Source organism: Pygocentrus nattereri, chromosome 9, assembly GCF_015220715.1.
Source record: "Pygocentrus nattereri isolate fPygNat1 chromosome 9, fPygNat1.pri, whole genome shotgun sequence".
Lineage (NCBI taxonomy): Eukaryota > Metazoa > Chordata > Actinopteri > Characiformes > Serrasalmidae > Pygocentrus > Pygocentrus nattereri.
The window spans coordinates 8,657,478-8,674,403 of NC_051219.1; the positions used below are offsets into that span (position 1 = coordinate 8,657,478).

The window sequence follows — 16,926 nt, forward strand, 5'->3', positions numbered from 1 at the left end:
CGTGCGCGATGTATACATGCGCGTGCATGCATGCATACATGCTTGCATGAGCCTGAGCGCGAGCGAGCCTTTATAACTTTCCATAGAGACTCAAACTGGGAAAATCAGTCCCTACTGGGATGCATGTGTGTATATATCAAGCTGACCAAAGCTTCTGTCCAGCTGCTCAGGGAACCATCCACTCCCACCCCACCACAGCCCACCACACCCCACCCACACAAACACTTCACTATGAGTTTTGTGCACTTCCAATAGAACTCAGCCACTTCAAAGCAAAACAAACCATTCCCACTTCTCCCACCCTGAGCGCGACTTTAGGCTGTGGACTGCTGTGGACGGTGACCAGAAACAGTAAAGAGCGTCGAGACCTCGTGAGAAAGCAGCGGCGAGAGGCTGCGGGCGCCGCATGGCCAGCTTGGCTTTCTAATGGCAGATTCCTGCCCACCGCAAAGCCACGGGAGCTGCTTCATGTGAGGACGCTGGCATGCGGTGCGGCCTGTGCGTGTCCTCCTGAGCCATCTGAGGAGCTCTCTGTATGTGTGTCTTTCCGCTGAGTCGGGCCGGAATGTGCTCTGCAGACGTCCCAGGGCGCATTCCTCCGCGCCGCAGGAACAAAGTCAGTCTTTCCTTGTTCCAAATCCACTCAATTATCCTGACGGCTCCAAACATTCCTGAAGGCCCACATACCAGCTCTTCCACTTCACACAGGTCTCTCCGCTCGCTCTCTTTTTCCATTCCTCCAGCACACACACACACACACACACACACACACACACACATTCTCTCTCTCTCTCAGGAAGGTTAACTGCACCTGAACTCTGGGGGGTGGACGCTGTAGAAGTGGACGAGAGACCAAGAGCTTCGAGGCCTCCTCAGCGTGCTTTTCGTTACAGCAGAGCTTCCAGAAGTCAGATGTACACAGTTTTCACTTTTGCCACACGTGCAAAGTGTTTCGCGTCTGAAGTTTGTTGGGAAGCTTATTAGAGCTAATTGGCATCATGCAAAGTGCATGCCTGCATTACTGCACGCTGCTGAGATCTGATTAAGGAATATGAAGTCATGTCAGACAGACCTGCTTATGTGGTTTCTTGACCCTGTACTGGCACTGCGTGTGTTTACATGCACTCAATAATCTGAGCATAATCAGACCCTTTAACGGTCCTGTAAACAGCAGGCCCTGAGGTTCTGAGACTCAAGGCAGAAATCTGATAAAGAGAGCTGCCGTCAGATTTGTCAGGGCATGAGTACTTTTATTCCGATTTCTGTCGGCCTGTCTGCGCACGCGCGTAAACAGGCGGTAGCACCGGAAATAAGCAGCAAAACCCCTTTGGAGCGACAGTGGAACCGACTACATTCTCGAAGAAGCGAAGGATTCGGATGCACTTCATGTTCTAGATGTTCTAGACGGTGTATGTTCATAGTTTCAGGTAAAATGACGATGTTTTCCAAAACAAAAAAAAAGTTTGAGCTTATTTGACGTTTACGTCACGTCTTCTTCTACGACTTCATTGGCCGGTTGTAAATCAAACTCCGATTACTGCCTGACTCGTTATCTGATTACTCAAGTGCATGAAAACACGATCGGATCACTGACAAAATCTGATTTTCTGCAGTTATCGGCTTATTAAGTGCATGTGAACACACTCACAGTTGACTAAAATGTCTATGTGGATAGAAAGCAGCTAAAATGGCTAAAAACAGCAATCAAACGCCATCTTGAAGCCAAGTTTCTTTTGTCCAAGTTTCTAGGTAACACTATGCCACACAGTCCGAACCCACAAGAGATGCTATTTGAGATCATTTAATAGAATATTTTGGCAAAGAAAGAAAAAATACTCAACTGCCGGCTGAGCTCAGGTGTAGCTGATCAGCCAAGACGTGTTTGGTGTCCAGATTTAGCTTCTTTAGTTTTAAACTGGAGCTACGAGGCAACATAGCTAACACTAGAAGTCAATAGTCACCGAAATGCTTTTTGTAAATACATCCTCAAAACTTCTCTCAACCCACTCAGACCACTGCACGAACAGCTCGGTGTGGTTTGGGACACAGTATGACTTACTGTGAGCTCTAAAAATCTTGAATTATTTAACTAAATACGTGTGTTTATCAGTAGAAACAGAACTCACAAAGCTAACCTGGCGTCCACGTGCCTGTGGGACATGCGTGAACACAAAGAGAAGTGGGATTTGGAAGCAGGGAGTCGGAATTCGGACCAGCATCACTCTCTAAAATGGCTGATCTGATGGCAGAGTTGAGCTACACGGTGAGGTTTTGTTCATCTTTAATATCCAGCTCTATTACGTCATGCGGGCTGACACACGACTCTGGGTAATGCAGTTCACAGTAAGCCATACTGTTATAAACCACATCAACAAGTCTGCACAACCTTCATGAAGACAGCGTCTGTGTTTACATGCAAAGATTTTTGCCAATCGGACTGAATACATTCCGATTATAGGTTAAGTCTGAGGTGTTTACTCTCAACTCTACCCAATAATCTGATGAAAATCTTCGTTGACCTGCTCACAACAACTAATCAGATCCAAAATGACGCACATGCATGGAGAACCACTTAGAGTAAACGTTACCATGACAGTTAGTCCAGTCAATGCGAGATGAGCAGCAGTGAGCAGTGCTTGTGTTTTTAATTGCTTGAAAATGACGTCAGACTCAGGAAAACCTCCTTCACATGTCCTTATTAAAGAAGGCCGAGAGGAAGACGTCGTGTTCTGAGACGCGTAAGCTGGACGTCCGTCCCACTGCTGTCTTTTAAAGACCAGAGCATGAACGTCGTCTCCTCTGCAGGCCAGTTTCTGCTCCAGCATGTTGAACAATATAAACTTTTTCCAGAGCCGGTCTGAGTTCTTAGCTTTCACTATGACGAGACGCACATGCACAGGCCATACCTACACGTTCCGATTGGGAATGTAATTGGATTCATATTATTCTTCTATTTAACAGATTATTTGCAGGATTACCCACCTCATTCAATTGGATAGAAATTGTATTCCGAAAGGCTTCAATCGGACTAGACTATTCCGATTAAGGACGGAATATATACAAGGACGTATTCTATTCCGATTGATCTATTAGTTGGATTATTAACAGACTATTAGGCTGCATGTAAACACGGCTACTCTGAGAATAGAGACATGTTGGGAATGTATCTACAAAAGGGATTTGGGTGACTATTGACTGTTATTGGTATTGCTAGTCTTGTCCCTTGAGCGCTAAATGAAAGAAGCCGAATTTGTCGAAGTTGGACTCGGCTGATTGACGTATGAGGTGAGTAGGAAACTGAATCACTTCGACTGTTTCTTTCACTGATTCATTCATACAAGCTTATTATTACCCTGTATTAACTCATTCTTTACCGCATTATCCTTGTAGCTCCAATGCAAAGCCAAAAAAGCAAACCTCACTCACCAAACACGTCTCAGCTGATTGACTACATTGCCTATATGAGGTAAGTGGAAAATGACGTTAATCTGATTTTTGGCTGAGCCGTAGCATTAATGTCTAAATCTTTTCCTGTCTAATGGGAGCTACAGTCATTCAGCACCTTTCTAAACAGCAGATTTGCCATGTGATACTTTAGGCAATCAGGCATTATTTAGGCATTATGTCCTGTCTGTGCCTCAGCTTAGTGATTCATTATAATCCATAAAAAATGGTGGTCCCACTTCAAAGCAAACCCAACACCACAAAACAACTACAGTCATCCTATTACATCCAATAATGCTGTATTGCGTCATGCACACTGACACGCGACTCTGGGTTGTGTGGTTTCAGTGAAACTCTTACTAAAGCAGACCTCACTGATGCCTCTCACTAATATGCACCTTCAAGTCAAAACCCATATTGTCGATGTAGACAGAGGACACAGCTAGTGACCCAGTCCAAAAGTACTATACCACCAATATTGATGGCATCTCAGTGAAGGACACGTCCAAATGTATCCAGGCCCTTCAGTGAATACTGATAGGCGTCCAGTTGCGCTCCCACAGCTTGTATAACATCCATAGAAAAGCACTGACCAATAAGAATGGGACATGGTGAAGCTGCCACACCTTAGGCCCAATGCCAACTGTTGGCAAGAGGGGTATAAAGCCCCCTAAAAGGCATTAAGCTGTGGAGCAGTGGAACTGTGTTCTCTGGACCATCTGAGTTGCATCCAGTACATTTTGGATGAGCGTCCAGAACTGATCATCCAACATCAGTACCTGACCTCACAATGCTCAATCTAATCCTCACAGCAATGTTCCAACACCCTTCCCAGAAGAACAGAGGCTCTTACTACAGCAAAGAGAGACAAACTCCTTGTTAACGCCCTTCAATTCAGAAGAAACGCTGGATGAGAAAGTGTCTACAAACCTTTGGTCACATTGTGTACATAAGCCCATGTTTAAGCCATTCATTGGAGCTTAACGCAATGCTATACTGTTCCAGCCCAAAGGTCTCTGGTGAGCACTTTAGCTGATGCCTACAGCCTTTCCCTGCTGTGCGATTCCTATGTGTTATGGAAATTCTGTTCCTGCAAGCCTGGCATTTTTTCCTAAACCTCCACTGTTCCACCACTGTTGATACTATAATACATAAAAACACAATCCTGGATAGCTGGGGTTACTGTCTCTTAGCTCAGGAATATTTCTGGCATCATTTGCTGGAAATTTAGGCCACTGGCTTACTTGTATTTGGGTCACAGCTGTCAGAAGAAGGGGAAGAAGTCCACTGACCTTGAATGTTGAAGCAAATAGAGTTGAAAGCCTATCCAATGGGGAAAGTCTAGATGACATGATCTCATATCTCATTCAAGGCCAGGTTGGAGTGGAGGGATATGTCATGCACTGTGTAAGACTGGGTAAGCCTTAGAAATTGCAGCACTTGCTGGCAATGTTACACGTGCATGTTACACGTGCACGACTGGGTTACTCTTAGAAGCTGTGGTCACCACCAGTGATGAAACAGCGTGCTGTAATTGTTTATGCTTTATCTGTCACTCAGGATGACAGATTCTGTTAAAAGTGCAGTCCATCGCAGGGCAGACAGACAGACACAGTCACTCACACCCAGGGGCAATTTAGCATGTCCAATTGGCCTGACTTTGGACTGTCGGAGGAAACTGGTGAACCTGGAGGAAACCCACACAGACACGGGGAGAACATACAAACTCCACACAGAGCGGCCCCGGGGAATCGAACCCAGCCCCTCGTCACTGTGAGGCAACAGCGCTACCCACTGCGCCACTGTGCCGCCTGGGGTTCAAAGCATATAGAAAATAAAGTGCATGCATATAACACATCATCCACCAAGTTTTTATATGGTTACATATAAAGACAACACAGGTAAACACAAAACGCAGCTTTTCAATGATCGTTCCATTTGTTAGGTTTACATCAGCCTAATGAAAAAGCAATTGCCCCCTAAGCCTAATAACTGGCTGTGCCGTCCTTGACCGTAACAGCTGCAATCAAACGTTTGCGATGAAGTGGTTGGTTCCAGCAATCATGACACGTCCAGGTCCTGCATCTCAATGACTTTGTTTCTCATCTGTGTTTGAATCTTTTCAGAACACGGCACCAAGTGCTGCTGGTTCTATTTAAGCGATGTTGAGATTCAACAGGTCTGCCAATCATGCCTGGGTGTGGCTAGTGTAATTGAACCCATTGATCAAGTGAATTTGGTTAACCTGTTGATTTTGTAACTAAGGGTAATGACTTCTCTCACACAGTGTCAGTTGGGCTGAACAGCGCTTTTCCCTGAATAAATGAAATCATCATTTTAAATTGGATATTGTCTAATATCAATTGATAAAATTGTAAAAGAGTTTTCACAGCACTGTGTGTCTATATATATAATATTTGACATTTTTCAGTTTTTGACATAATGTAAAACTACCTGTTGTCCTTTACATTGTGTGTAAATTCCAAGATGAATGGACAAAAATAAATGGCCTAAAATGACTTGCAAAGACGTCTGGTTCCATTGACTTACATTTAAAGTAAAGTATGTTTTTTTCCTTCTCCTGTAAAGTTACCATTTTGGAGATACGAGGTTTTGTTCTGACAACAGCGACATACTCATATATACAAGTCTATATTTTATATTACCTGAGTGTGATAACATTTGTATAATCCCCACAGAAAAGCACTTGCCAATAGAATGGGACGTTCCGGAGTAGCCGTGAGGTCACCATGCCCAATGCCAAGCGAGGGCTAGATGTGAATGAAGCCCCCCCAGCATCGGGCTGTGGAGTCATCTGGAGTAAGGGAGCTCCATCTAACCTTTGGGAAGACTTTGAGTGATCCAGGACTGATCAGCTAGCATCACGAATGCTCTTGTGAATGCTGAACGCCTTCAAATCCTCACAGCAATGTTCCAACATTCAGTGAAAAGCCTTCCCAGAAGTGTAGAGGCTGCTACTTCAGCAACTTCCATTTAATACCCTTCATTTCAGGAGAAATGCTGGATGAGCAGGTCATACATGCACACCTTGTACACATATAGCGTAAGAATGTTGATCCAGGACAATGACGTGACTGTAAAGACTGAACCCAGACCACCAATCTCACCCTGAGACTCGACCTCAGTATCTGGAAAACAGAAAGGCTCGACTGTAAAACACCTTTGTAACGCAAACATCAGCTGTCGACCTTAATGTTTGAACAGCCTGGTCATCTGGCTGAGCTCCCGATTCGTCTTTGTGCGGGGCACGTTTTGGCCATGAGTCACACGCTCGAATCAATAATAAAACAAGCCCTCGGCTGCTTTTTTTCCAGCAAAGGGTAAGAGGGGCGTCCGGCCGATGGAAAATATTATGGCTGTCATTACAACACCGCGAACACAAAAAGGATTTTGTAATGTTTCCTCGACGCGTAATTACTGGATAAAAAAAATTAAGAGCTGATTCCACTGAGACGCTGGAATCCAATGACAGAACTGTTTCCTAAAACAAGCACTTCCTCTGAAGTGGGGGGGGGTTCAGATGGGCCTGAAAAGCACGCTCAGAAACAGATGTCAGCAGGAAAGAGTAATCATAATTATATTATTATATTATAATCCTGCATATGCTAAAGTCACTTCCTCCAGGGAACGTGCCTCATTAGGCAGGAAAAGCATGACATGAGGAGAGAGATGCGGCTTTACCGTGAGCTGTTTGTGACACGCCAAGACGCCGCGTGCCAAATATTTCTACTGCTGTGTGGCCCAGTTGTATTTATTCATATAGGCGACTGTGGCCTAAGACTGAAGCATAAGGGATGCGCCGATATACGGACGGTGAGCTGATCCCATATTTTTCATACACTTTATTGTTCAGACGTCAGAGATCACCCTTCAGTTTCATTAGGTACAAGTTACTCGCTTTCAAGAGATATTTATGAGGAGACTAGATATGAAACGACTCACTTACACGACGACCTGCAACACCTGGTAGACCCCAAAACTACCACCACCAGGTAAACAGTGCTTAAAGCTTTCATCTCTGAGAGAGAGGAGAAGATCAAGCTGCTTCAGATCTGAAAACACCCACAGGTGTTTCTGTCCATCCTTCCACTGGGAGAAGACCACTCAGCGCTGTGGGTCTGAAAGGACGTGTAGCTGATCAAGAAGAACCTCACTGAGAAAAGGAGACGGACACATCAAACAAAGAAGCTGAATGATGGACTGACCACCCCAGAGTCCAGGCCTCAGCACCACTGAATGGGTTTGACTAGTCCAGAAAAGGATCGACCAGCTTCTAAGACTGAGCTTTGGAGGCGTGTCTGCAGATTGGTTGAGGAACTGAAAGCGAGCCTCCTGGACAGAATGGAGGCTGTAGGACACTAAATACTGAAAATGTTGATATCATAATTTGATACAGTTGATACAGTTTTGATATTTGATACAGTTGTTGAGACTTCAGCGTAATTGTCTGTTAGGTATGTCTTCTGCTTTTGTTCCCGATGTTGCTCATTTTGACTGGAAATGAAAGGGTGGTCTCTGACTTTTGCGCAGAAGCGTACATGTCAGTCGATGGTGATCATTTAGGCCGTGCTTCGATGGCTTTGCATTGCTGATAAAAGCGCATTTTCTAAATCATGTGTTGAAAACGTGCCTGTTTCATTGACCAGTATAAGTGGTGTCTTCTAAAAACGAACAGACGGATGAATAAATTAAACCTCACAGCTGCAAACAATACTTTAAACAGCATAACCAGCCGTTTATCCTGGTTTAAAGCCGTCACAAAACACGTTCTCACGATGCTTCTCCATTTAAACAAGAACAAAGGCAGGGAGCAGCAGAGTACAATACATCTCCATCTAGTGTTCCCATCTGGAAATATGACACTGGTACAATCCCATGCTTCGCCTACCTTCGCTGGGGAACAGGTGGAACAACCTGAAACACTACTGGCAGGCGACAAGGATGGCTCTGATGCAGAAACAGAAAATAGAAAGTGGTCACAGTGTTAAAAGGCAAACACTCAGAGTCCAGCTTGAACCAAAACAAACACTAAGAGTTAATGCATGACTGCTGTATGACCAAGAGCAGCATTAACTCTTACAGTGATGGGCTCTGTAAGAGTGAATTCAACACTGGGAACTCCGAATAAAAGGGTCCTGTATAGGTACAACCCACGCAAATGTACCTTTGACGATAAGACTGAGGTCCGTTAATGAGATTTAAAGTAGCACTGCATTTACTTTTCCAGGAAAAGGTGCACTATTTTAAACAGAAAAAAAAGCCAGGAGTCAGTACATGGTGCCCTGACCGGAGGCACTGAAGACATACCCCTTGGGGGGTCACCACCCCAGTCCCCAGTAACAGTCTTCCTGAGCGTGTAGTGAGTGTTTACAGTCCTGTGTGATACCAGAAAGCGGCTTACCTGAAGGAGAACGGCTCCCCACACACGTCCCTTCCATGCGCCCGTCCAGCGGCGTTCTCGCCGACCAGCGGGACGAAAACCAAACCTGCTGAAAAGCAGTAAAGAGTGAGACGAGAGCGCCGCAATCTCTGAGGAGCAGCCTGTCGCTTTGAACTGCTAAGCAGAAGCCATAGCTCATTCATCTCTATTCATCTCAGTCCATCTTGAATCTCTCTCTCTCTCCCTCTCTCAGTGTCCCGTTTACTTTTCTCCCGCTCCATCCAGGACCCTCTAATCTCTGAATTTCACTGGAATGTTACTTATTTGAACCTCGTAGTAGAAAAGCAGACTGCTTTGCTTTTTTTTTTCCTCCTTCTTCTTTCCCTTTAAACCAAACCAACATCTTATATGGAAAATTTGGATCACTGTTTCACTTTTTTCTCCTCTCCTGAAGGAGAGAAGGGGGGGGGGGGACTGAAGGACAGATTGTATGGAAACTGAATTAGCACTGAGGAATTTCCTCCACGGGGGGAACATATTGAACAACCCTGGAAGCTGTCAGGAATGCTTTGTGGCTGGCTAAGTGAAGCAGAAATATGTTCATAATGGAGGCTACTGCCATACCAAATATGGCCATGGCGTTACGTCTGGAGTCTCCACATCTGGAAGCTCTTACAGCCTGAGGAGAAAAAGAGCAAACGCCAGAAATAGAAGCAGCAAACTTTCTTTCTTTTTTTTAACTTTCAGAAAGCCCAAACTTTTTACGGTACACGGTGCCCTACTTGAACTACTGCCCCTGAACTACTGCCCCCCCACCCCCTTAAAAAAGACCATTCTTCACAGGTTCTTCAGCAAAGGCGATGCTTCATGGTGAAACGGTTCCTCAGCTGTAGAACACACTGTATACAATCCTACACAGCACCAACCCTCAAACCCCTTCTGGTCCTACACAGAACTAGTTCTACTCGAAACCACATACAGCACCTTCTCCATCAACCTGAAGACCTACGTCACCACACAGAACCACTATCTTTCCTAAAGAACCGCCGAGGAACCGTCTTTTTTTCAGAGTGCAGGGCCGCCAAGTCAACCCCAAGCATGTAAACAGTTGCTCGGCGCGCGTTCCCGAGCTCGGGTGCTTGAGGCTGCTGCTCGGGGGCGCGCACTAGCGTCAAATTTAGCATGAGATACGGAGCCGTGCGGCGTGAATAATCACACATCATCGCTTTTAAAATAACCCTTGGCTGAAAAGACGTGCCATTTCGATGAGAAAGGGGCTCGGTGAGTCGCCAAAGTGCTACAGCCAGCAAGTCTGACTGGTAAACACGGCGTGGACGCGCTGACGAGAAAACCGTTAACCGTTAGCTGCGTTGGTGTTTGAGCTGACTGTGGTGCGAAAAGGGCTCGTTGGGTGAAGGTTTAGTCACGAAGTGGCGTTTTAAAGTGTGTCCTAGTACCTGTAGGATGTTACAGATACTTTCCCCCCCTCAAGCCTCTTCTCGTTCGAATTTTCCCGTTCCACCTTAAATGGTGCAGCAGTTACGTTCTGGCGCCTGAGGCGCCATTTAAGGTGGAACGGGAAAATTCGAACGAGAAGCCGAGCTCAGCCTCGTACCTCAGCGTTAGCAGAGAAAGTGAAGGGGGCAGGAGGGAGGGAAGAAAGAATGTGTTTCGAGAGGAAAATTCATTTAAGATGGAGAAGCAGGAGGAGGAGGAGGAGGCGGGGGGAGGAAAGAGAGAGAAAAAGAAAAAGTTAGACAGGGTGGTGCTTAGCTCGGATGGAAAATCGCGCCAAGAAACATTCCTCGCATAGTTTGGGAACAGTTCAGCAGCGGACGGCGAGCACTACGTCAGCGCGCCCGCTACATAAAGGGCGGGATGGGAGCGCGTTCACAGCACACAGCCAGGCGCGCTCACAGAGAGCAGAGGAGCTTCTTCTCCAGCTTTGAACGGGCGAGAAAGACGCGCTCACACACGCCAGGTCAGAGCCTCAGAGCCTGAAGAGGGACTTTTAAGCCCGAGGACGAGAGGAATTGATTTGTTTCGAGGAGAAGAGAAACGCTTGGAAGAAGAAAACAAAAAAAAAGAAGATGGTTCTTTTGTCGGTGGTCGCGGTTCTTATGGGGAGCTTCAGCATGGTAAGTCAGATTTACCCTTTCTCAGCTCACTTACATTATGGGAGAGGAGGTGGACAAGAGCTAGCCACCTCAGTTTACCCACTGAAGGGATTACAGCAACATCCACAGTGTTAAAGTGTCCACATGTGTCCAGCTGAGGGTGCTTTAAAGTCTTAGGATAAGCTGTGTGGCCCTAACTCCATTGAAATGAATGGGCGGCTTCATTGTTGTCTATGTCTGTGGCCCCCTCCCAGGTGCTCAGCACGTGCCCTCAGGAGTGCAAGTGTCAATTGGAGCTGCCCAAGTGCGCACCAGGCGTGAGCCTCGTCTCCGATGCCTGCGGGTGCTGCAAAGTGTGCGCGAGGCAGCTCAACGAAGACTGCAGCAAGACGGAGCCCTGCGACCACACCAAGGGGCTCGAGTGCAACTTCGGGGCTAGCTTCAGGGCGGCCAGAGGCATCTGCCGAGGTGTGTTTCTCATTACGCTCTTCCCTGTCTGCTCCAGCCACCCCCTCGACACATGACAAGTTCAGATCAGATGTAGCATTGCACCACTTTTTCTGACCGAGAAGGACTTTGGATGTTCATCTCAAGGTTTATTGCATAAGAACAGCTATAAATTATTTTGTAGTTGTTATGAAGGTTATGTAGTTGTGAGAAAAGCAGTTTAAAACTACACTCACGCTCCCGGAAGGTGCCTTTATTGCTTGCATGTGTGAGACGATGAGTTCCGAATAACGGAATGCCGCCTTCTCTTTTGTCCCGCAACAGCCAAGTCTGACGGCAGACCCTGCGAGTACAACAGCAGGATCTACCAGAACGGAGAGAGCTTCCAGCCCAACTGTAAACATCAGTGCACATGCATCGACGGAGCAGTGGGTTGCATCCCTCTCTGCCCCCAGGAGCTGTCCCTGCCCACACTGGGCTGTGCCAACCCCAGGCTGGTCAAAGTGCCAGGCCAGTGCTGCGAGGAATGGGTCTGCGACGAGCCCTCTGACAAGCTGTTTGGCAAGGAGCCAATGCCCGATGAGACCGAGAGTGACCTCACCATCAGAAACGAGCTGGTCGCTATCGTGAAGGCTGGCCCCAAGTCTCTTGCCGGTAGGTGTCTCAGTGCAGCTCCCAGCCCACTGGGCTGGAACCTCTTGGCTAGTTTCCACTGTGTTTGATTGAGTGAAGTCTAAACTGCTTGCTTTCCTTTCGCCTGCAGCGTACAGAGACCAGGCCGAGTCCCACATGTTCGGGAGCCAGAAGTGCATTGTCCAGACCACGCCCTGGTCACAGTGCTCCAAGTCCTGCGGCACTGGCATCTCTACCAGAGTCACCAACAGCAACGCAGAGTGCAAGCTGGTCAAAGAGAGCCGAATCTGCGAGGTCCGCCCCTGCACCCAGTCTCCTTACTCCAGCCTTAAGGTAAGCATGATCCTCCACAGCAAATACACTGCAAGAGAGTCTAACATCACTGATCGGCAGTTGAGTTAACGTGACTAAGCTGGGATCTTCTTTCTTCTTTCCGAACAGAAAGGGAAGAAGTGCAACAGAACCAAGAAGTCGGCTCAGCCGGTCAAGTTCACCTATGCCGGCTGCTCCAGCCTGAAGAAGTACCGTCCCAAGTACTGCGGCTCCTGCGTGGACGGCCGCTGCTGCAGCCCCCAGCAGACCCACACCATCCCCGTCGAGTTCCGCTGCGAGGACGGCGAGACCTTCAACAAGAACGTGATGCTGATCGAGACCTGCAAGTGCACCTTCAACTGCCCCCACGCCAACGAGGCCTCCTACCCCTTCTACCGGCTCTTCAATGACATCCACAAGTTCAGAGACTGAGCTGGCGGGGAATCCCATTGCAGAACGACGCGACGTCAGCGGTGACGTCGGAACGGCCAATCGCAGCTTGGCTGGGGATCGGAGGCCCACCCCCTTCGGCCAGTCGACTACCACCATTAGATTCCCACGGAATCATGGGCTTTCATTGAGGAGTTTGGCGAAGTGCACTGCTTGCTGAGGACTTGTCAGCGTTTGATACTTTCAAGTTATGAAAGACTCGCTCCACAGTGGAGCAGTAAGATTTTGTAGCTTCATTACGGAGCAACTTGTAAAGTCGAGCAATTTGTAAAATGTAGTTGTTAAAAAATGTTTTATGTATATTTTGATTTTCTAAATACAGAATATGACCCAACTGTAGACTCGTATGTGTATGTATCTCCAAATATGCATATATGCACATACATAAATTGCTTTTGTTTGTAGATCATGGTCCTGTAATTTCATCAGTTACGCCATGCTGTGGTTTTTCCGACATATGTGGTAACATTCCTTCCTAATGTGGACACGTGCATTCATACTGTTCGGCAGCTATTGAAAACCAACTCCATCAGAGAATTAGCAACAAAATGAGTTGACTTAAAGAATGAATGTTTTATTATTGTTATTAATATTATTTATCAGAAATGTAGCTACTTTATTTGAATATTGTCATACTGGAATAAAGTGTAAAATGATCTAATTTTATATGTTACAAATAAAAAAAAAGATTTATTTATGACGTTAAACGCTCCGTGTCTTTATTCTTTGTTGAATGAACGGGATGAAGCGACCAGTGAATGACGAGATCGGTTATATAACAGCCAGGCGGTGCGGTGGAGGGCCGTCCTAAGGCTGGACTTGCTGTCTTTAAAGCACCATAAGTCAAACTCACAGCTCAAGCTAATAACAAAATGATTAAAAGCCCTCGTATTAGCACAAAAAGCGTGAAGGCATGCCAGGAATCTTGAGTGCTTCCCCAAACAGTGGGAATCTGTGTTTAGGGACACTGTTTCCAATATGGGGAAGCATTTTTAACTGGAGAAAGCGAGGCCTGAATGCCTGAAGGTGCAGAGTTATGGTCTAAACCAGCTCTTACAGAACTTCACGCCTTTAAATTTAAGGACTTGTGAACTTGTCTAAGTAATCCAGAGCATAAAAAGAAGTCGGGCAAATGCATAAAATCCACCGGCAGTGGCCGAGATCATGACTTAAGCAGGCCGGACTGATCCTAGACAAGCAAAGTGGGTAAAAACATCAGACTGCAGTAAAAGACAGCCTCTTTACACAAGGTAAACAGACCTAACGGTGTAGATAAGCTCAACATAACAATCTCCATTCCACCCAGTGGGCCTGATTGATCACCTTTTCATTGCGCCAAACCACATCCTGCCAAAACCGCAAGGCCTCAGAAGGCAGCGCAGGTATGTTAGCGCGGCCCTGACCTCTATATGCCTGGGACAGAAGTATGTAAAGCTTTCAGGTTTTTTGCTCTGTGGGACAGCTGTCTGTCTGGATTGCCCCCCTCTCCCTCCTCCTTGCCTGGGATGATGATATATCTACACAGAGGTTTGATCCAGGTGAAACGGAGCCTGCTCAGGAATGCAGATGCGCTGATGGCCGGCAGATGTTGGAAAATATTTGGGAGCAGCTTGTTCACTTTCTAGGCCACAGAGGAGCTTCTCTCTAAAATACAGAGAGGTGAAAGGGACTCGGGCTCAAAGCTGCCATGACATAATTGTAAACACAAACAAGACAACAGAGGGGTCTTCTAAAAGTGCGCCGGCACGCCGATTAAATTCTACTTTTAATTGCGCAGAAAAGGGACAAGAAGTGGGTCATCCGGATCAAACCGGCTTTGTTGGAAGCAGCTAAGGCTGTCTGATCAGCAGAGGAACAAAAACGGTCGCGTCATCGTTCTGCATGCTACACTAGGAAGTCTTAGCTACACCTTGTGGCTCCTAAACCGATAGATTTCGTCCTGCGTACGTTTTTCCCTCACTTGTTAGTGGATCCTCTGAATTATGAGGTTATTAGGAGTCAACATACGAATAATGCTGCATGCGTGCTACAAGCCAGCTAACACTCCTGCACACTGTAATAAAACAGCATGAAGGTAAAGCTGCGCTAAAACAACACCAGCTACTCAGACTGTACTGCACTGCTGCCACAGCAACTCAACTGCCAAATCTGACTAAGCTTGCTAGTCGGTGTGGGAATTTCGGTGAGGTTGCCAGTTTGATGATGTCAGTGCAGTGCGCAGCAGTGTTAGTGTGCACGTAGCAATAGTTTGCAGTGTATTTCGACTTTAATGACCTCAGAGGAGCCGAGGAAAAACGTACGTACGGCAAAACGCGTCGACTTTGGGACGTCATCGTTTACCACAGAGCAGCGATGATTTCTGAAAAACATCCTGGAGAAAACAAGCTTAGACTAGAGCTCCTTCAGAGATCTTACGGCCAACGATAGCACGAAATTCTCTCATATTTCTCCTGTTGAGGACAAAGTTTCAGCGCGAGAAGATGGCAAGCAAAAAACAGCGCATTGTGCTCAAAGAGAACCGAGATGGCCGTTATCAGCACACCACTGTAGAGCCGTTAGAGGCCGAGCGAAGTCACATGCTTTTTCTCTTTTTAATAACAAACACAGAGATGTTGGCTGCTGGCCTACAGCTTTGTTATTGATCATCTGTGAAAAGTCACTTGTGTAAACGAAATCAAATTAAACTCAAATTTTCCCAAATGTACTTCAACTGCCAAGACTTGTTTGGCAACTGAAGTTAGCTTCTTTAGTTCAGCACTGGAGCGAATGAGGCAAATGTAAACAAGTAATGGAAGCTCATACCCCATCAGTTAACGTCTATTAGCGTGAAAATCGTAAATTCACCAGTGTAAAACACGTCGAGACGCGTTCCGTGTCTGAACTTTATCAGCGGAGCGACAATGCTAAAGCAGTTAGCAGACAACGGTGTAATCACAAATTAGCAAACATTAGCATAAAAGTCTGTTGGCTTAGTATTTTGGCATAAATAGTCACGAGTGTGAAAGAAATCAAAGCAAGCTCAGTTTCCCAGCTTTACACCAAATGTATTCGACCTGTCAAGACGTGCTGGCGTCTAGGTTTGCTTCTTTAGCTTGAGCGCTGGAGCTGTGAGGCTAACGCAGCTAAGAAGCTACGTTATGTCAAACACTGACATAAAAATCTCGGCTGCTCGGCTCACTATTTCTGGGATGTTCATGTGGAAAGGTGCTCAGGGAAGATTTTAGGGGTCTTAAACGTTACTGGGGTGCTACTCAGTGGGGTGCTAATATACAACCAAACCGCAAACGAAGAAGACTGGCAAGAAGAGCGGGTCCATTCGTAAAGCTAACGCAGGCACGCGTATCATAAAGAGTCAGACAGATGTTTCAGTGTATATGTTCATATGTGTAGTGTACATGTATGGAATATTGGCCACACAATACACGGATCATTCATACATGGATCACGCTTATATATCAGACACTCCGTAAGATTTTTATAAAAACAAAAAGCAAAACGAATCAGAATCAATCAAGAACCTACATGACATGAAGGTAGTGTATATATAAGTAATATATACCATCAACATGTTTTCTATCATACGTCATGGTGTATATTACTCATATATACTAGCCTCCTGTTATGTAAGAGTAATCCCACCCATGCGTTAATGTTAAGATATATTTATTTAATATATATTTAAATACGTGTTTAATGTATATATATTTGTTCATGCTGATAAATGGCTGAAATACATCCCATATTTGAAAGTGGCCAAATAAGTGGCCATGAATGTCAAGTAAATTTGTCACGTATGGCCGTATAAGTTGAATATGAGAGAAATCCATTCATGCTAATATGTCATCTGTCTGAAATACATGTTTCCATATATCCATATATTCGGGAGTGGGGGGGGGGGGGGTGTACTGCATTGGCCTTTTCCCACCTGCTCCCAGGGAATCTCCAGCTCTCTGCAGCCTTTACTCTGTTGTGTAATACACTTTCAATGTTATGCAAGTCGACTGTGCAAGCTGAAGAAATAAGGTCTTCCCCTCCCAACACCGCAAACCCACTCTGCCTGCCAAACACCCCCCGGCCATGGATAAACACAGCATTTTTAACCAAGATCTGGATCGTTTTATC

General features: G+C 46.0%; 2 protein-coding genes across 2 annotated transcripts in view; one reads left to right on the plus strand and one right to left on the minus strand.

The window, feature by feature from the left end:
• Window positions 1-10,310, minus strand: part of ddah1 (dimethylarginine dimethylaminohydrolase 1) — a 112,361-nt gene extending 102,051 nt beyond the window's left edge. Inside the window, exons 1-2 of the mRNA XM_037540975.1 lie at window positions 10,303-10,310; window positions 8,867-8,954 (exon numbers count right to left, since the gene is read on the minus strand). The gene's annotated coding sequence lies outside the window, so the exon portion shown is untranslated. The remainder of the gene's footprint in view (window positions 1-8,866; window positions 8,955-10,302) is intronic.
• Window positions 10,311-10,656: 346 nt separating this feature from the next.
• On the plus strand, window positions 10,657-13,504 carry ccn1 (cellular communication network factor 1). Its single transcript, XM_017721113.2, has 5 exons — window positions 10,657-10,983; window positions 11,217-11,430; window positions 11,734-12,063; window positions 12,173-12,375; window positions 12,484-13,504. The coding sequence occupies exons 1-5, from the start codon at window positions 10,936-10,938 to the stop codon at window positions 12,784-12,786; spliced, it is 1,098 nt and encodes a 365-aa protein (XP_017576602.1). The 5' UTR covers window positions 10,657-10,935; the 3' UTR covers window positions 12,787-13,504.
• The last annotated feature ends 3,422 nt before the right edge of the window (window positions 13,505-16,926 follow it).